General features: G+C 36.9%; 1 protein-coding gene across 3 annotated transcripts in view; it reads left to right on the plus strand.

The window, feature by feature from the left end:
• The first annotated feature begins 249 nt into the window (after nucleotides 1–249).
• Nucleotides 250–21,904, plus strand: part of ADAM28 (ADAM metallopeptidase domain 28) — a 68,365-nt gene continuing 46,710 nt past the window's right edge. For 2 of the 3 annotated variants that reach the window (XM_030937769.1, XM_010364118.1), the window contains exons 1-6: nucleotides 328–376; nucleotides 6,512–6,615; nucleotides 16,244–16,320; nucleotides 16,509–16,587; nucleotides 17,702–17,778; nucleotides 19,942–20,134. In XM_030937769.1, coding sequence (XP_030793629.1) covers nucleotides 328–376; nucleotides 6,512–6,615; nucleotides 16,244–16,320; nucleotides 16,509–16,587; nucleotides 17,702–17,778; nucleotides 19,942–20,134 — 579 coding nt within the window. Of the gene's footprint in view, nucleotides 377–6,511; nucleotides 6,616–16,243; nucleotides 16,321–16,508; nucleotides 16,588–17,701; nucleotides 17,779–19,941; nucleotides 20,135–21,904 lie in introns of all 3 variants that reach the window. The other variant, XM_010364119.2, reaches the window with a different exon arrangement.

Below are 21,904 nucleotides of genomic sequence, written 5' to 3' on the forward strand. Positions count from 1 at the left end.
ATTGCCTGTTTCCTTGTAGCTTATCTGGCTATAGTAATATGTTGGAAATGTATTACTTTGGAGTGGGAAGTATGGAGAAGGAGAGCGAAATAATTGTTCATATCAAGGAATCTTAGAGCCAGGAGGCAGCCAGCACTTCCTCCTGCTGTCCCATTGTTGCAGGACCACAGCTTCGAGGTTGTGCAACACCTTTAGTAAACACTTCCTGAATCAGAGTCAAGAATGAACCAGGGAGTTTCATTCTGTCTCACTGGAGAGGCAGGGACAGACCCAGCAGTGCCCATCTGAGCGAGAAGAGCAGACACTGTGCTCCTGGAATCACCCAGCATGTTGCAAGGTCTCCTGACAGTCGGTCTCCTCCTCTCTCCTGTTTCAGGTATGTGTTTAGCTCTTTTTCAGGTTCTGTTGAATGCATTAGCGAACTTTTCATCATCTCCTAATAGTTTTATTGTATAAACTATTTTGACTTTTTTTTTCTTTTTCTTTTTTCCCATCCAATTTTACTAACTAGTTGGGCTGGTTTTAACCTTTTGTTTGTGGGCTGTGAGTGATATAAAGACAACGTTAAAAAAAGGCAACAAGGGGTCTTGAACCAATATGTATGCATCTCATCTGAGAATATATAGAAATAAAAGGGACAATTTCATACAGCACAATTTAAATAATGAATATGAGTTTTGGCTGAAAAAGTGAAATTAATAAAACCCAGCTTGTCATTTAAAGAATGGTAAAGATGTGGCAGATTTGGCTATTTATTACTGTGTACAAGGCTTAGGAAAATACCTGCTATTATTATGGGAGCCAGTTTGGCTCTTTCTGCTTGCGTGTATATTTTTGTATTTATTCATTATTAGTAATAATAAATGTAACTAACTGGAAATAATTAACTATTTTTTTAAATTTATAAGGTATTGTGTTATTAACAAAACAATATTGCTATTAAGCTTAACTTGATAATTTACTTTTATTTTGCTGGTTATATCAAACATTTAAAAATCTGAAAGGAGAAAAATACTACCTTCCCAACAAGAAATTATGTCTAGCAAGTCTCTCAATTTCTGGTAAATTCTCTAATTAGATTTTGGTTAAATTAGATTGGGTATCATGATTCTTCAGCTTGTTTCTATTTCCAGAGCTTATTTAACTCAGCACGTAAACTGCAGTGCCTCAAATTCCTCCCCAGTAAACCTGTTTGTGGGTCTCAGGATGTTTGCTGGGACCTGGGGATGGGAATAGATTATCGACTAGAGGTATGGGGCTTAGGGAGGGAAAACTTTCCCTTGTCCATGCACCCTCTTAGTAATTTGTTGCCAAAAATGGTTTTCCTCCTTCTTACTTGTTTTTGGTTTGTTTTCAAGACTTATAAAAATTTCATCTAACCTAATATCTTTAATTATCTGATTATTTTCCATGTCTGTATATTTTTGCTTCTATATATTTTTGTTTGTACTCACTTTTAATATGTACCTATATCTGAACTGAACCTTTTACCACTGTGCAGTGATCCTCTTCATCTCTAATGCCATTTGCTTTGATATCTATTTTGTCTTATGTGAACGTGTTACACCAGCTTTCTTTTGGTAAAATGAGCCTGAAATATTAAAAAAAATTAAAACTGATGCCAGGCATTTAATATTGACCTGAAATTCCTACTTTTTGAGTCAAACTTAATAGAAATATTTTTTCTCTCCATTCTCCAAGAATGCTATCACCAACAGCTTTTTGGGAACCCGCTCTTAGCTAAAATACAAGAACTGCTTGGGCACTAGCTTTGTTGAAGAGCATAAAGATCAAGCGGGGCCGGGCGCGGCGGCTCAAGCCTGTAATCCCAGCACTTTGGGAGGCCGAGACGGGCAGATCACGAGGTCAGGAGATCGAGACCATCCTGGTTAACACGGTGAAACCCCTTCTCTACTAAAAATACAAAAAAATTAGCCGGGCGTGGTGGCGGACACCTGTAGTCCCAGCTACTCGGGAGGCTGAGGCAGGAGAATGGCGTGAACCCGGGAGGTGGAGCAAGCTGAGATCCTGCCACTGCACTCCAGCCTGGGCGACAGAGCGAGACTCCGTCTCCAAAAAAAAAAAAAAAAGATCAAGCTGGATCCATTAACAGATTTGCATGGCTAACACTGGGTCCCATGCACATTACAGCCCTTTTGTGCAATTGGGCACACCAATAGGTTCTGCTGCCCTGACGGTGCCTGTACAACATGGCACCAAGAGACACAGCTTCCTCTGATGTCACGCCTAGAAGTGTGACGCCACCCCTCCTTTAGCTTCCAGCTTGTATTTTTAAGGGTGTCTTTTTTTGCCACTGAACTATCCCTGTTATGATTCCCATTTGGGTGGCCTTTCTAGTCAGAATCTAAGAAGTAAAGCAATTTTCATTTCCCACCTCTTCCTCTTTGTTCTCTGCCCCTATCATCAAAGCAATAAACAAATGCCCCTCTGACCACGACTTCTGCCCAGTTCCCAGACGGTTGACATAAAAGAAGGAGATGTAAAATAAGGCCGGTTGTGTGTAGTGAACTTCACAATCCCCTGAGAAAAAATGACTTATGGGATTTCATCCTGCAAAAAGGAAAAACAAATATTTAAAAGGATGTGACAGGTGTTTGCAAGGTGAAGATGTAAATGAGTGCATCAATAAAGGAGAAAAGTCTTTACCTTATTACAGTAGAATACCTGGGGGCACAGCAATTTTGAAATTATTTTATTTCAAACTACCAGTTATTCCTTGCCTTTATAAGGTGACTAGAAGACTGAAAAGGATATATACAATTTAATCAAAATAGCCAAAATAATAGACCTAATTGAAATGCAGTTTTTTTCCTTTTGTTTGTACTCACTTTTAATGCATGAAGTTTAAAACCACAAGATGGATTGAGGAGATACAGAGAATCCCAGAATGTAAGTCAATATCCTTGTGTAAACCCTAATTCAGCATTTAATGTGATGTGTTCAGTTTGGAAAGAAGACATTTCTTTGAACAGTTTCAAACACATTTGAACAAAAATGAAAATGTCGATATTACATACTAATGTTCCTGTTTCCGAAATGACCCCAAACACATGAACAAATAATGAAGCAATCCAGACTAATGTTGATCATATTAATGTTGTTAATGATCTTTGGTTTTTCTAAAACTCAAAACAGTCAAAAATAATTATCCAATCTAAACCAAAATAACAGTTTTCTTTTTCCTGATCTGGTTTTGCTATTCAAGACTAATCCAACATGTGAGTTCTGTGGGAGAGAGAAGGCAAGTATTAAAATGAATTAATAGAAACATATTGTGTTACACCTTGGATTTATGTAATCCCTGGATGGCAGTTGGTTTTGTTTGTTCCTCAGGCTTCAGAATAATTAACATGATGCTAATTATTTTAACTGGGGATGAGACTGCACCATCTCCATTAAACTTGAAGGCAGATGAGCTAAACAATATTTAGGTCTGTTACATCCCTATAATGGCGGTGTAATTTCTTGTATTCCAGATCCCATTATTTCAGGGACTTCTAGGTTTCCAGAAAATGAGAGCCTTTAAGAGAAATTCTACTTGGTTTCTTCAGAGAATATAAGGAGTGGCAAGAGTTTGGAAGGAGCTGGAATTCCATTCACTTCAAACTGAAGAGATTGAGAGGTTGCCAAAGACTTTTAAAATGCTGTGGGATTTTTTTGTTGTTGTTGTTGATTTTGTTTTGCTTTGCTTTGTCTTTGATTTCCATTTGGAAGTGTTCATCCACCAAAAAGTTAGTAAGAAATTTCATAACTAACTTACATATTTTGAGCCCATAGTTAAGAGCTAGTTTGCAATTTCTGATTTCATGAAACATTAGGATTCAGATACTAACTAGAAGCATAGAGGTCAGTGTGCATGTGAGAGAAAATTTGTGTTGGCTAGATGGGCCTGTTTTCCTTCTCACCATTTCTGAATGGTGTTGAGAAGGAAACTCACTTCATTTTCTGCTTTTATACAAAAAATCAGGAACACAACTATTATTTTATTCCACGAAGGCAGCTTGGACTAGTATTTCCTGTTAGAATCATGTGTGTTCTAATATAGCATTTAAAAAGATTTGTGTTGGCTGCAACATTGGTGAAATTTGGCTTCGCTAACTCTATCTTTAACAAGACTACTCGCATTGATTAGCTACTGTAATCTACCAGGCGGCATGTTGGTGCCTTATGGTGTGCTTGTTTTGTGTCCCTAAATTAAGGAGGCAACAGGGAATTGTGTCAATACCATCAGTTAATTTCTGGCAGGAGTAATTTTCTTACCTCTTGGCATCTTACAGTTTCAAAATAATTACAATAATTAGAAAAATTTTAACTCAGAAAAAGAATCATCAATTTAATATTTTTTTAGGTTTTTGAACTTGTTTCAAAATTTTTTTATAATTGATGTTATTCTTTTCCTTTACCAAAAGTTAATTTAATAGAAATCAAAGATGCCCAGGGATTCCCTCTGTGAGAGCAAGAAATGAGGAACTGAAGAACCTCGTGATGTTGTTCTTGAAGTGTGACAATGTAATGAGGCTTATTTTATCACAATGGACCACAATTCAGCTATCCTAATGATCACTGACTCTTCAAAGAGGTTATGAGGGATTCTGTATTTATTTGCATAAATCATAAACCACTTGAACTAGCTTTAGAAACTGTTTATTCGGCCTCCTTTTTTCAAACTATTTAAAGACTCAAACCAAATAAAAAAATAAGGTACTGTCAGTGTCATACCTTTAAGTAATTTTGATATTTTTTAGAGTAACTCTTAAGCCACTGAGAGAAAAGATAGTTCATTACTTTAACACTCTTTTTGACTCAAAGAGTTCTTAGCTGGTTTAAACCCTTTTTCTGTTCTTCAAAGTTAAATATAAGTGACTCTTCAGTCATTAAATGAAATAAAGCCATTCTCAAATGATTAAAAATAATAACACTAGTTTTTGAAAGTGTATGCTTTAGTTTCTGAAGAAAACTTTAAACAATGTTTTGCTCTGTGGTAAATGACTGGAGTAAGAGCACAGTCCTCCTAGGTAAGCAATAAGTAATACTTAAGTGCTTCCGTTATGTTTGTTAAAAGATCAACCACAGTAACATAAATGTATCTCACCATAGAACTTTAAGATTTGAGTACTCTGAACTAGGATTACCTTTAGAGACCCTCCTAGTCCTTACTCAAAGAAGAGAACAAAACCTTTTCAGTTCCAGTCTTAGAAAGTTGTAGAGTTAGGCCCCATTCTGCTACTGAAGTCTACATTTTGGTTAAACCTGTAGCCACCTTTAGCAGTTAAGGAGCAGGTCTGTTGACTTCATGCAGAACAGAGACTAAACCACATGGGCAAATCAAAAAGAAAATAGAAAATCTAATGTTAGCTTTGACAAAATTGAATCTCTCTCTAAAACGAGTTCTAGGCCGGGTGCTGTGGCTCATGCCTATAATCCCAGCAGTTTGGGAGGCCAAGCCAGGAGAACTGCTACAGCCTGGGAGTTCAAGATCAGCCTGGGCAACATAGCGAGACCTCTTCTCTAATAGAAAAAAAAAAAAAATAGCCAGGCATGGTGGTGCACACCTGCAGTCCCAGCTACTCTGGAGGCTGAGGTGGAAGGATGGCTTGAGCCCAGGAGGTTGAGGCTGCAGTGAACTGTGTTTGTGCCACTGCACTCCAGCTTGGTGACAGAGTAAGACTTTGTCTCAACAACAACAACAACAACAACAACAACAACAACAACAAAAAAAAAAAAGACTTCTAAAGACAACATGGAGAGGAGCATTTAAGATGCAGACAGGTTGGATCAAATCACTTTTCAGTTCTCTTTCAGTATGACTTGCAGGCTCAAAAAAGTCCTTCCAGGCCAGTGATTCTGTTTAAATTACCTGCTTCTCTAATTTTCATTTTTAAAATGTTTTATATGCAAAAAATGAAGGTTTTTCTGCATTGCTTTTGCCAGCTCATTCTATGAACCTAGTATTGGAGTCTTTTCTTACTGTGACACAGTTTTATTTCACTAGTATAAAACATTGCTGTTTTCAAATCCAAGAAAAATAGAATAAAAATTGTGTACATTAGTTATTTTTTTCTAACCTTGTATAGTTTCCAGTGCTTTAATGCAATTTTTCTGGGACTGATTAGCTTCTCAGAGGATTACTTTCGCTTCTGTCTTCACTTTTTTGTTTTTGGCTGGACTGTTGCTATTTCCCTGCACTGCAGGGATCAAAGATAATGAGAAGTGGCAAAATCCAAAAGAAATACTTTCTCTAAATGCAGTAACACTTGTAAACTTTTGATTGGGGACATATCTGAAGATATAGGTTAAAGTAAAACGTTAAGAGGAAAGAGTAGCCTTCTGAGGTTGTCACTCTCTGCTGGTGTCAGCCCATTAATAACTCTGACATTCGTCACTTCAGGCTTCTGTGTGTGGTATTGTTCATTGGGAATGCAGTAAGGATGGCCATTACTGACCAGCCTACTTCAGTTCTACCTGGATGAGTCTTTTTCTTTTTTCTCAGTAAGTGCTATCAAAGAACTCCCTGGGGTGAAGAAGTATGAAGTGGTTTATCCTATAAGACTTCATCCACTACGTAAAAGAGAGGTCAAAGAGCCAGAGCAACAGGTACAGCTTTTGATTTATCAAAGAATCTTGATTTGAGATATATATATATGTATATATATACACATATATATACATATATACACATATGTATACATATATGTGTATATATATATCTATGATGAGAGATGAGATTTATAAGTGTGTGTTTATATATGTGCATGTGTGTGTGTGTGCCTGTGTGTGTCAAGTGGAATTTGTGATGTTTTCAGCAATTACACCTTGGAGTTAAATAACAATGATTATATTTGTATTTCTTTTTGACCTTTAAAAAATCTTTACTATAACCCAAAGTTATATTATTAACCTCATTCTACAAATCAAGTTTCTGAGAAGTGAAAGAAACTGTCCAAGGTAACAAAGAGAGCAAATTTAAATTTTTTTGAGACGGAGTCTCGTCCTGTCGCCCAGGCTGCAGTGCAGTGGCGCGATCTCGGCTCACTGCAAGCTCCGCCTCCCGGGTTCACGCCATTCTCCTGCCTCAGCCTTGAGTAGCTGGGACTACAGTGGCCCGCCACCATGCCCGGCTAATTTTTTTATATTTTTAGTTGAGATGAGGTTTCACTCTATTAGCCAGGATGGTCTCGATCTCCTGACCTTGTGATTCGCCCGCCTCAGCCTCCCAAAGTTCTGGGAATACAGGCGTGAGCTAACGCCTGCCCGTAAATTTAATATTTTATGATGATTTATTCTATGTACTTCCAAAGAAAATTGGATGCTATCTATCTATCTATCTATCTATCTATCTATCTATCCATCCATCCATCCATCCATCCATCCATCCATCCATCCATCCTTCTAAACACAACTATGACAATTGAAACAGAAATAGGAAACAAAATACAGCAGGTGAATGCATGTATACACGCACATTAACATAGCATTTATCTGTCTTTTCTGAACAGACTCTTTTTAATGTTTGTACATTTCTTACTGCAAATGAGACAACATATTCTCAGTCAACATTCACTCCATAAACATTTATTAATTCTAAGAAAAGCTAAAACATGATGATTCATTCAATTATAACAATGTTATAATTACCTGCACTCTTAAGTCTTCTTCTGGGAGCCAGGAAGATACAGATAAATGGGACACAAATAATAGTTTACAGAAATCCTCTGAAATCCAGCACACTCAGTGAACATATTCCCTCACTGTATGCGATTTTCCATAGCATTTCTTCTAAAGCAAATTTATGACAACAGAACCTGTATTTGACCCCATTTCCTAAAATAATTATCAACCAAATGGTTTCACTAACTTCAGATGGAACCCAAATGCATTGGATTCCCCTTCAATATGACTTTCTTCAAGTGCCTTGTAAGTTTCTTTAAAATGTCAGACACCTTTTTTCCTGTAGTGCATTATGCTTATTATCTGGTTGACAAAGTAATCTGTACACGAAACCCCCATGACATGCGATTTACCCGTATAACAAACTGGCACAGGTATCCCCTGAATCTAAAATAAAAGTTGGAAAAAAATATAATGATTTTTAATATATTTTCATATTTAGTCCTTTCAACAACCATATAACATAAGTGTATTTTTACAGTATTTTATTTCTAAGTGGAGAGGTAGGGGCTCAGAAAATTTAAGTACCCTGCCTAGGAGCACGTAGCTTATACGTTTTAGAGCTTGGATTCAAACCTGTTTGACTCCAAATGACAACTTTATGTGTTAGTATTATTTGTGGCTGCCTATCCAAGCAGCCAAATTGATTTAATATGTAGGAGAGTCTGTATGTTCTCCTGAGAGCCTCTGGCATCAATAGAGGCTTTCTGACCATTAAGGTAGCTCAGGTTCTGTTACACTGAAGTCTAAGAGTCAGTCTGTAACCCTGAGACACTGACCAGTTTGCTGTATCATTTACTGTTAAAAATAAGAGACTCATCAGCTGAATTTTTTTCTAATAACTTTTTATCTTTTTTAAAATTCTATTTTAAGTTCTGGTATACATGTGCAGGATGTGTAGGTTTGTTCCACAGATAAACGTGTGCCATGGTGGTTTGCTGCATCAATCAACCCATCACCTAGGTATGAAGCCCAGCATGCATTAGCTATTTTTCCTGATGCTTTCCCTTACCCCGCCCCCTACCACACCTCAGAGTGTGTTGTTCCCCTCCCTGTGTCCATGTGTTCTCATTGTTCAGCTCTGAATTGTAAGTGAGAACATGCAGTGTTTGGTTTTCTGTTCCTGCGTTAGTTCGCTGTGGATAATGGCTTCCAACTCCATTCATGTGCCTGCAAAGGACACGATCCTGTTCCTTTTTATGGTTGCATAGTATTCCGTGGTGTATATGTACCACATTTTCTGTATCCAGTCTCTCACTGATGCGCATTTGGGTTGATTCCACATCATTGTTATTGTGAATAGTACTGCAGTTAACATGTGCATGCATGCATCTTTGTAATAGAATGATTTATATTCCTTTGGGTATATTCCCAGTAATGGGATTGCTGGGTCAAGTGGTATTGCTGGTTCTAGGTCTTTGAGGAATTGCCACACTGTCTTCCACAATGATTGAACTAATTTCCATTCCCATCAACAGTGTCAAAGCATTCCTATTTCTTCACAGCCTTGCCAGCATCTATTTTTCTTGACTTTTTAATAATCACCATTCTAACTGGCGTGAGATGGTATCTCATTGTGGTTTTGATTTGCATTTCTCTAATGATCAGTAATGTTGAGTTTTTTTCATGTTTGTTAGCTGCATGAATGTCTTCTTTTGAGAAGTGTCTGTTCATGTCCTTTGCCCACTTTTTAACAGGGTTGTTTTTCCTGTAAATTTAAGTTCCTTGTAGATTCTGAATATTTTACCTTTCTCAGATCGATAAATTGTAAAAATTTTCTCTCATTCTCCAGGTTGTTTGTTCACTCTGATGATGATTTCTTTTGCTGTATAGAAGCTCTTTAGTTTTATTAGATCCTGTTTGTCAGTGTCTGCTTTTGTTGCAATTGCTTTTGACAATTTGTCATGAAATTTTTACCTGTGCTTATGTCGTGAATGGTATTGCCTAGATTTTCTTCTAGGGTTTACATTTAAGTTTTTAATCTATCTTGAGTTAATTTTTGTATAAGGTGGAACAAAGGGGTCCAGTTTCAATTTTCTGCATGTGGCTAGCCAGTTCTCCCAGCACCATTTATTAAATATGAAATCTTTTTTCCCATTGCTTGTTTTTGTAAGGTTTGTCAAAGATCAGAGGATTATAGATGTGTGGTCTTATTTCTGACCTCTCTATTCAATTCTATTGGTCTGTGTGTCTGTTTTGTACCAGTACTATGCTGTTTTAGTTACTGTAGCCTTGTAGTATACCTTGAAATCTGGTAGTATAATGCCTCCCAGCTTTGTTCTTTTTGCTTAAGATTGTCTTGGCTATACAGGCTCTTTTGTGGTTCCATATGAATTTTAAAGTAATTTTTTCTAATTCTCTGAAGGCTGTCAATGGTAGTTTAAGGGGAATAGCATTGATTCTCTAAATTACTGTGGGTAGTATGGCTATTTTCACAGTATTGATTCTTCGTATTCATGAACATGGAATATTTTTCCATTTGTTTGCATCCTTTCTGATTTCCTTAAGCAGTCGTTTGTGTTCTCCTTGAAGAGGTCCTTTACTTCTCTTGTTAGCCACCAGCTCGAATTTCACAAGTTCACCTGTATTTTCTGTGTTATCAACCTTTTGCTACTAAACCAGTGATTAATTGTGTCCTTGTGGAAATTTATACCAATTATCTACTCTTCATGCGTTTTTGACTCACAGTAAACAATGCTTCCGAGAAAAGCCAACATTTACTTACACACGCACACACATGCACACACACCAAACACCCTTTTTACACTGAACATTTTGAGGAAAATTTAAACACAGGTGAACTGTTTTTAATCAGAGCTGCAAAATGATTTCCTCACAACTGAAAAAATAAATTTGAGCTTTGAATAATATATTTTGATTAACAAAAGCCATAGACTAGTTACTGGCTCATACTAGATGAAAAATATTAATTTTTGCAATGATTGACTAGGTGGATGAGGTTGATATAATGTGCTTGATATTTATTGTGGTTATATTACTTATCTAGTCCATTACTAGGTTAAATGGCTACATGAACCTTACATTTTCCTGATCCATAGTGCAAGTATATAGGATCTGAATTCAGAGGATTAGTTTGTGTTCACCTGTAAATTTTGTCCGTTCTCTCTGTATAAATTTAGACAAACATAAACGTTAGGTTTCTTGTCTTAAAGTAGAGATGATCTTGATAATACTTATACAAATATTTTGGGATAATGTATACGAAAAGCGAGGAAGGATCCAAATTTTAACTCCCTATTCGAGATTATGCTATGGCCTCGGTGCATTGGCTCACGCCTGTAATCCCAGCACTTTGGGAGATTGAGGCCAGTGGATCACCCGAGGTCAGGAGTTCACGAGCAACCTGGACAATGTTGTGAAACCCGTTTCTACTAAAAATACAAAAAATTAGCTAGGTGTGATGGTGGGCACCTCTAATTCCAACTACTCAGGAGGCTGAGGCAGGAGACTCATTGGAACCCAGGAGGCAGAGGTTGCAGTGAGCTGACATCATGCCATCGCACTCCAACCTCCAACTCTATCTCAAAAAAAAAAAAAAAAAAAAAAGAAAGAGAGAGAGAGATAAATTGTGTATTATGTTATGGCGCTGCCCTGTGTAGACCATCGTATTCCATTTCTTATGACTGATTTTCAGTTTTTGTGGCTTCATGTCCCAGTTAATAAACCTTTATTTTAAAATTCTTCTTTTCGACATAAACTGTCAGCCTTGGTTTGCTTTTCTTAATAATATGCTTGTTTCTACTTCTATGCTTTCTTTAATGGATTTCTTGCTACTTAAAATACTCTCTCTACATTTAGAGTCCCTCCCATTTAGGGGACTCTACATTTAGTGTCTCTTAGAGTCTTTGTCAAGCCAACTTGCCATATTCCTATACACTCGAATCCGTCCCTATCCTGAAATCGTGCATCAGTCACAGTGAGTATTATAAAGTTTAGCTACTGATTTTAAAAAGAAATGTGTCTGTAGCGATGGTGTGTTCACAAGTGTGTGTGTGTGTGCGTAAGTGTGTGTGTGTGCATGTGTTTCTATGAAAGCAAGTGTAACCTTCACTTCTGGTTTGAAACTGTCCAGGTAAACTGTTTTAAAGGTTTTTTTTTTTTCCTTTAAATATGTCTATCCCATGTCTCTACTCCTCCTTCACCCTTATGTGCCAATCCTTGTCCTGGAACATAAATACTTGTTTCATAAATACATGTGGGTCCAAATAAATACTTGCAAAGCACATTAATTTTTATCTCTAAAGGAAATAAGATTATTAAAATAAATACCATAGATAATTGAAGAAAAACTACCTAAATAATTAGAACCTTTTAATGTTTCTTCAAAAGGAAAAACTTTTATTTTTTTAGTTTCATCTGTTACATTTCCAAGTTCTCTCCTGTTCCCTGTGGTTGTAGAGAGTAGAAGAGAATATATTATCAGGCCTGATGAATATAATGGAATAAGCACGGAATGCTTCCACAGCATCTCAGAAATAAATATAACTCTCCCATGTTTACTTTTTAATATCTCAGGTGTCAGGTGACACCTTTGAATTATCCCACAATAACCAGGTGGCTAAACCATTAGCAGTAACTTTTGTTAGGGTTTAATTCCAGCTGTTCACAGGAAGATATCAAACGTCACATGATAGGGTTGCCAGATGAAATACAGAGTACCAGTTAAGTTTGAATTTCAGACAAACAGTCAAAATCTTTTTGTATAAATATGTCCTACACCACTTTGGGAGGCCAAGGCAGGCAGATCACAAGGTCAGGAGTTCGAGATTAGTCTGACCAACAAGGTAAAACCCCGACTCTACTGAAAATACACACAAAAAAATTAGCTGGGTATGGTGGTGCACACCTGTAATCCCAGCTTCTCAGGAGGCTGAGGCAGGAGAATTACTTGAACCCCGGGAGGCAGAGGTTGCAGTGAGCTGAGATCATGCCACTGCACTCCAGCCTGGGTGACAGAGTGAGTGTCTCTCTCTCTCTCTCTCTCTCTCTCTCTCTCTCTCTCTCTCTCTCTCTCTCTCTATATATATATATATATATATATATATATATATATATATATATTCCACACAACATTTCTGATATAATTATAAAGAAGCATTCCAACAGAATGAATCTAATTTTCCCAGCTCGTGCATTTGCATCTCTTTTTCTTAGTCACTGATCTCTACTTTCCATTCTTTCTCACATCTTCTAAACTCCTCCATGTGCAGGATTGTCACATTTAGCAAATAGAAATATAGGATGCCCAGTTAAATTTAAATTTCAAATAAACAACAAATATTTCATTAGTATGTCACAATGGTCATGGGGGCACATGTATTTTAAAAAGTATTATATGTTTATATGTATTAACAAAAATATTCTGTTTATCTGACATTCACATTTAACTGGCATCCTGTATTTTATCTGGCAATCCTATCCTGTGGCTTTTGATATCACCCTGTGAACATCCAGAACTAAACCCTAGCAATCTCTCCATGATTCCAGATTCTGTCCTATCCACGACCTAAGGCTTCTAATGCTGCTGCATGCCTCGTATCTTAATACTGCCCTGTTGGGGTTATTCGGTTCTGCCATATGATACTTGTTTTACAAATATAGACTAAAGAAGTTAGTAACATCTTTGTTTGCCACACAACAAACATATGATTTCCATTGGCATAGACTCTTCTATAGTCTCTCAGGCACACCTTACGACTAGTAAGAACACTATCTTCCAGGTATAAGCCAAGTTCTTGGGAGTTATCTTTGAAGTTTCTGTGTTGAGACTATTGGTCTTCCCTGTGCAAAGACTTGATTAGCAAATACTACTTGAAACAATCCACAATTCGTAGTGCAGTTGACCACCCTTATGATCAAGGGGATCTCTGTGTCCCATCCCATAAAAGCTTCATAGGTCTCACCCTCGATTAAGTGCTTCACTTCTCAAGACAGTGAACAGATGGAGGACTTTTGTAGTTACCATTATACAACTGTGCCCTCTGTTGTTTTATTATACAACCAGAGAACTGAGGCACTGGCTTTACCTGTCAGCTATACCAGGGGTGTGACACCATCTTTCTGACTTGATCACACATGCCACATCTCTTAATATTTCAGCTAGACTGAAATAATTCTTTGTAAAAATTTTTGGGGGCTGGGGGTAAAGAACAAGGTAGAACTTTGAATATTTTATTCATAATTATATTCACGATTGTATTTATATGAATGATATAAGGACTAAGTAAGTATGTGTTAAATAAATGACCAAATGAATAAGTAAACTAATGGACAAATGAATAAATGTTTATGACTGGAGCATATTACCCATAAACCTCCCTAGAGACATATTTAACAGATACTCTGTGAAAGTCCCTGATGCTGGGAACTTACATTCCAAAGACAGTAACTATTCTTCATAGAATTCAGCATCCAGATTGTACATGTTCTTAGAGGCCCAAACTACCTGGATATTGGCCCATGTCATAAAATAAAATATCTTACAGCACAATTCTTCCCTCAGATTGAGAACACTTTCAGGCCCATTAGCTGATTTAGCAGGGTTTTTAGAGCTCATGGATTCACTGTGAGTTCTGAATAACTGTTGTATTACTAGAATTAAGAATCTCTCTGTGTCTTCTAGGGCTTCTCTTGATATTTCCTGTGTGCCCATTGACATGTCCTTGAACTTACAGATTTGCTCCATCCCAGGACCATCCAGGACTGTGGCTTTCACAATCCACCCTCTAAATCAGACCCATGACATTATTTTTAGAGAAAATTTGGATCTATATGTTTCTGTGGCTAGCTAGTCTTCCTCAGTAAAACCGAAATCATTTCCTTCTAGTGAGTACTCTCCAAATCAAGGTGCACCTTACTTCTCTTGATGCATACTTCCGAACCCACAAAGTACACAACCAGAACAACACTTCTTATCCTCAAACCTTGCTCTCCACAAGGGAACTCGCTTTCAAAAGTATTACTATTATATTACCCAGTGTACTCTCTTTTATAGAGGCCCTGGCTTTCTTCCTTGATCTTTCCTTCCATCCATAATCTTTATGCCAGTGTTGACCAAAACTCCACTCCAAAAGCATTTATTCTTTTCTAAAACAACCTTCAGCTAAAGTTTTAGTAACTAAATCTACTAAAAATCCATTGCTGAACAGGAAGCAGGTATCTGGAAGGCCATTTCTGGTACAAGACCATATTTGGTATCATTCTCATAGCTTCATTCTAGCTAGCTTTTCTTAAACCTGAACAATAAGAGGTTATGACTACTCTGCATAACTTTTATTTTCAACGCCCTGTCTCTTTCTAGTTCCTGTCATCCATGAAAATAAGCTGAGTCCATCAACCTCTACTTATCTAGGCCCACATTGGGGGATATTTATAGCCTGGGATTATTGACAGCAGAGCAGACCTCAACAACTGAGGATTTAAGGACAGTATGAACTGTAACAACTGACTTTGGAGAGGGCTAAATCCCAGAACAGTACTCATGATCTGATGACTCTAACGTGCATTGTCCCTCTATGAGCTCAGATACCATACTGGCCAGAAGGGGAGGGAGAGAAGGAAGGCTTGACCTTAGGTGCAACACAGCAGAAGAAACAGAACTCAGTCAACAATGTGTGTTTCTCAACCACCTTTGGTCTACCATATTTAGATATCTTTAATGACAGTAACCAGGCACTTCCTAATAACTTTTTAGATATTGAGTGCAACCACAGCTAATAACCCTGTTTTACAGATGAAAGTCAGAACTTAGTACCCAAAAACATCTTCTTTAAAAGAATTCTGTGTAGTCCTCAACAACTCTCCTTATATACCAATATCCAAGTTTAAAATAATTCTCCTTTTACGTGGTTGACTTAAGGTAGTATTTCTTCTTCCTAAATACCTGGGACTGTGCTTGCTTATTGATGGTTCTTCCTCACATTACAGTATATATTCTTGTTATGTTTCTCATAGTTTACGTTCCAGTTAGTCTTGAGAAGACCTTGAGAGCAAAAATCATGAGATGTGATAGAAATTTTTAGGCATCTGTGTACGCTATTCTTTCTAATCAGATAACTTCCCTTTCTCACTTCACCTGGGTAATTTATGTGTCATCTTAAACATTACTTCCTTTCCTGGCCTTAAGATGTTAGACATCCTACTATATACATCCATCATCATGCACATAACTCACGTCAGTGTCTGTCTTTTCACAAGATTACAAGCTCTCTGACAGTAGGTACCAATTTTTCTTGCTTAGAGTCGAATTTTCAAAACCAAGCAGTATCTTGCAAAGAAACAGCACTCACTCAAACGATATTTGTAAAATGCAAGGATGGATGGATGGAAGGATGGATGGATAAAAGGCTCTCAGATAATTTGTTTATTTAGTTGCCAGAGTTGTTTGATCTGTTAAAAGGGGAATAGGTAAGCACTTGCTATTACACTACTAAAAAGCAGATACTGCTTGCTAATGACTACACAGATAGAAGTATAATATTCAAGTGAATATTTGTGTATGTTTTTAATTACAAGTAAATGTATATTTTTGCAGGAACAATTTGAAACTGAATTAAAGTATAAAATGACAGTTAATGGAAAAATTGCGGTGCTTTATTTGAAAAAAAACAAGTAAGTACGTTTATCTGTGATATTATCCTCAGCAAGAGAAAGGCAGCATGTGGAGAGTGTGCTGAGTCTGTTGCTGCTTATGCCTGGCACAAACCTGGACTAATCAGCTTTTGCTCTCAAATGACTCAAGAAGTTCACTGAACTTAACAATCAGCACAAGTAACCACAACATGTTTGTCTTTCTCTAGGAACCTCCTTGCACCAGGCTACACAGAAACATATTACAATTCCACTGGAAAGGAGATCACCACAAGCCCACAAATTATGGTATAATAGTCTCTTCAATTCTTTAATAGGGGTTTTACCCAAAGCCCTAAAGGCGGTGTCCTTGCTAGGCAAATAATAGAAGTGAAACTGCGTTTATAACATTAATGCTTTTTTCAGCAGTAGCCCTTACCCAATTGATCTTCCACTTTTCTTTTTCTTTATATTTTGACAAGAGCAAAACAATTTCTTGGCAACTCTGGTAAGTTTTTCCAGCCTTTAAGGACTCCTATAGGAGGTGGGTAGAATGAGCATGAAGAGTTACATACCTCTGGTGCTCTCAATCAATTTCTATCATTTCTCTAGATTTGTGGTCTCTTCAACCAAGACTGTTTCCTCAATAGCAATTGCAGAATTGTTTTTTTTTTTTAACAATTTCTCTTGACACCTATTCATAGCCCATGTTTTCTTAGAGCGAGCAGACGACGGTGTGTAGCCATTAGGGGTCATGCACCGTTACCTCTTTTTCTGAGCTCCATTTTCCATGGGAAGCCCTTCAAGCATTGTTCTCCGTAGCAATAATACCAGAGTTAACATGGGCCAACACCTCATCTGTCCCAAACTAGAAAGGTCCTTCATGGAACACCCACACGAAAAAATGTTAAGAAGGGCATTTTGCTCCAAATGCAGGCAAGAAATGTGCTGATCCAATTAATCTGATGGAACATTTCAGATAAATCAAGAAAGAAAAAACAAAAACCCAATCTGAATAGCCCATCCTTTGGAAAAAGGCTTGTAGATCTTTGCTAGAAAAAAGTTAATGAGAAATCAGCCAAAAGGAAAAATGAGTGCCCAGTGTTGTTTTAGGAGCTCAGGTTTTAAACTCACATATCCAAGTTTATTCCATCTAAATATTATTGACATTCATCCTACTTAGTCAACACTGACAGTTAATACCTTGTAAACATTTTGGGATCATTGACTGACATTAACAATTTCAATTTATATGAAGTTTTTAATTATTTTTTAAACGTCTCTGAGTTTACTGTTGTTCAGCAGAATATGATTTGAAAGTATTTAAAGTATTTAAAATCCTGTTTCAAGATTTCCAATGCGGCTTTAGCAGGGGCACTAAAATTCACATGTACTTCTCTTTATAAAACCCCTTTTCCTTTAGGATGATTGTTACTATCAAGGACATATCATTAATGAAAAGGATTCTGATGCTAGCATCAGCACATGTAGGGGTCTAAGGTAAGACTTCAGGAATGTTTTGCATGCACCTGTGATTGTGGTATTTATGTATATATCTAACCAACCAGATGAATTCCAAATATCATTAATTTTTATATAGTTGCATATGAATCATAAGGGCCATAAAATGTTGAAATTTGAAGAAACACTGCTTCTCTTGATAGTGGTTTGTAAATTACATATCTGAATTGCTTTCAAAGATATTTTTGTTACCTTATTTTTAAAATACAGGATTTTGAGTCCCAGTTCTGGAGTCAGAATCTTTAGGGAATGGGACCTGCTCTCTCTTCTCGTTCCTCACTTTATTTTACTTATTAATTTAGATGGAGTCTTGCTCTGTCACCAGGCTGGAGTATAGTGGTGCGATTTCAGCTCACTGCAATCTCAGCCTCCTGGGTTCAAGCAATTCTCCTGCCTCAGCCTCTCAAATAATTGGGATTACAGATGCCCGCCACCACACATGGCTAGTTTTGTATTTTCAGTAGAGACAGAATTTCACCGTATTGGCCAGGTTGGTCTTGAACTCCTGACCTCAAGTGGTCCGTCTGCCTCAGCCTCCCAAAGTGCTGGAATTACAGGCGTGAGCCACCATCCCCAGACTCCCTCCCCACTTTAAGCTGTCTCTCTCTAGATTGTCTTATCTGTGATTATGACATATGTTTCTGTCTGTTAATGATATGCTATGCATCTGTCTATAGTAAGGTGGCTCTTCTGATGTCCAGACTTGATTATCTAATTTTCTTTTTCATATTTTCAGTTGGATATCTTAAAGAAATCTCAATTTCAGTGTGCCTTAAACCAAACTAATGATTGTCTCTTGAATCTGGTACAGTTTCCATGTTCTCTGTCTTAATCAGTGGTATAATCAAATAATCACTTGCCCAGTTCAGAACCCTAAATTCCTTGAGGTTTGCTTGCCCCTCAGCCCTGCAATTTCAATCCCTTACCAAGTCTTGTTGATTCTATCCTCTAAACGCTTTCTGAAATTGTTCATTCTGTCTCTACTGCAATATCCTAGTCCCTCTACCATGATTCCTTGTGCAGACCATTGCAATAATTCATCTTCTCATATCATCTTCTCAATTCATGCATCTCATGAATATGAGATGCATAGCATATCATTAACAGCATAATGATATGAGAGAGAGAGAGAGAGAGGGAGAAAAGAGAGAGAGTGAGAGAGAGAGAGAGAGAAAAGAGAGTGAGAGAGAGAGAGAGTGCTTATCTAGAGAGAGAGAGAGCTTAAAGTGGGGAGGGAGTCTGGGGGTAGTGGCTCACGCCTATAATTCCAGCACTTTGGGAGGCTGAGGTGGGCGGACCACTTGAGGTCTTGCCATTATCTAATTTTATGTACACTTAATTCAGTCTATTATATTCTCTTGTACTTTTTCTTCACATCAATTATCTATTATAATTATATATAAGTACTTACTATATAGTTATATATATTCTGTGATTATTTGATACACATCCATCTTTCTCATTTGAACATAAACTCCATAAGAAAAGAGACCATATCTTTATTTTTGCTGTCTACCTTTAGTCCAATGCCTAATGAATAATGGGTACTCAGTGAATATTGGTTGAATGAATCCTAGTTCAAGGTTTTAGCAGAGAAAATTAGGAAGTTGAAAATATTTGTCATGTGCTTTACATGTTCTCACATTCAATCTTTACTATCACAATATTAGGAAGGTGTCATGACAAATAAAAGTGGAGAAACTGAGGCTTGTGAGTTTGAAAAATTTTCCCAATGTGTCACAGTGAATGAGTTATAAAGCCAGTATTTTAACACTTATCTATAAAACTCTAAAGTCTCTTTCATTTTAAGGGTACCTTTAAAACAAGTATAGCATTAAAATTGGAAGAATGCTGGACCAAGTGTCAGGAAATATTCATTCTAGTGCCAGAACTGATATGGTTGGTTGCATGACATTGCAGCAGTCACTTCTCCCTAATATGTCTTACTTCCTTATAGAAAATAAGTTTAGATAATCTCCAAGGTATCTTCAGCTGTAAGTTTTTCTGCATTTTATTGCCATGAGCTGAAATTGTTTTTGACATTGACTAGGAATTTTAAAGGTCCTCTTTTGGATCTTATAAATCTGTATGAACCTAATGCAGTAATACTTTGTTAAGAAACCAGAACTCTGTTTTTTTCAGGGGCTACTTCAGTCAGGGGAATCAAAGATACTTTATTGAACCTTTAAGCCCCATACATTGGGATGGACAGGAGCATGCACTCTTCAAGTATGACCCCGATGAAAAGAATTATGACAGCACCTGTGGGACAGATGGTGTGTTGTGGGCCCACGATTTGCAGCAGAACATTGCCCGACCTGCCACCAGACTAGTAGTATGTGCAACTTTATTTTTATTTGAAATGCTCTCATGTATTCTGCCTTGGTTTCCAGAATTAGCAGCGCAATTTACTGAAACTATAGTCATTGTCGAAATTAGTAAGTTATAGAGACACTAATCCTTAAATATTGCTAGACATTAATGATTCATTTAACAAATAGTTAGGAATCAACTTTTTTCTTTTTTTTTTTTTTTTGAGATGGAGTTTCACTCTTGTAGCTCAGGCTGGAGTGCAATGGTGTGATCTCAGCTCACTGCAACCTCCACCTCCTGGGTTCGAGTGATTCTCCTGCCTCAGCCTCCTGAGTAGCTGGGATTACAGGCATGTGCCACCATGCCTGGCTAATTTTTAGTAGAGATGGGGTTTCACCATGTTGGTCAGGCTGGTCTCAAATTCCCGACCTCAGGTGATCCACCTGTCTCAGCCTCCCAGAGTGCTGGGATTACAGGCGTGAGCCACCACACTTGGCTGGAATCAACTACTATTTACAGCAATGTTCAAAGGTTAAAAACTAAGTGTAAAATGTAACTGCCCCCTAGAAGCAGGAACCTGTCACAGTATTCCTTGTAGCCTATAATAAACCACAAAGATATAAAGTATTATTATTAATTTGCTCTTGATTTTAGCCAAAAAGCTACGAAGTGATTATTATTATTTTGAAATAAAACATCCTCCTGTCATCATAAATTCATTCAACAAATCTCTCTTAAAGTGCTGTCACAGGTGCTGGAGAGATAGAAATAAGCAAGATAGACATAGAATTTGGCTATAGGAACTTAGAATATTATTTTATGTGTGGAATTCTGCTTCTAGTCATAGGAGAAAAATGAATATAGTGTTGTGTTTTAGTCTGTAGAGCACATATCAAAATATCTTTGTTGACATTAGTTTTATTTCCTTGTTGTTACTACTTTTATTTCCAATATTTATTTCAAATCCAATCATTTCTTTTAAATGTTCTCAGAGTCTGTGAGCACAGGGCATAATTGGTCTAAATAAAATTTCTAGTCAGTTTAATTTTCTGTAGGTTTAAATTCTACCAGCAACTTCAGTGGTAAAGGTAAATATGTAGTCAAACCCAGAATACGCCAATACTTTTAAGTGCTCTGTAGATCACATATATCTCTAGTATGAAACTTAAAAACCAAATGAGTCAAAAATAATGATACCCATAATAATTTATTAAGAAATATATATGTATATTATGACATTAAAAGTATAAATTATCAGGGGGAAGATAAAAGTCTAGAGTTTTTATACATGACTGAAGTTTTTATTGGTATGAGATACTCCATTACAACTATAAGATGTTTTATGTAAACCTCATGGTAAATACAAAAAAAAAAAAAAGAACTATAGCAGATACAAATGATAAAGAGAAAAGAATAAAAATGCAGCACTACAGAAAAATGACCAAATCACAAAGATAAACAAGGGAGGAAGCAATAAAAAAAACATAAACCTATAAAACAAAATGGCAGTAGTGGATCCTTTCCTATAAATAATTACTAGGAATATAAATGGATTAATTTTTCCAATCAAAAGATAAAGAGTGCCTGAATGGCTGAAAAAAGAAGATCTAACTATATGCTGCCTCCAAGAGACACTTTTAAGCTTTAAAGACATACATTGGCTGAAAGAAAAAGAAGGAAGAACATATTCCATGCAAACGGTAACAAAATAGACAAACTCTTAGGTAGACTAAGAGAAAGAGAGAGAAAACTCAAATATATCAAATCAGAAATGAAAGTGGAGATTTTACAA

The sequence above is a fragment of the Rhinopithecus roxellana genome, chromosome 9 (assembly GCF_007565055.1).
Source record: "Rhinopithecus roxellana isolate Shanxi Qingling chromosome 9, ASM756505v1, whole genome shotgun sequence".
In the NCBI taxonomy this organism is placed as follows: Eukaryota; Metazoa; Chordata; class Mammalia; order Primates; family Cercopithecidae; genus Rhinopithecus; species Rhinopithecus roxellana.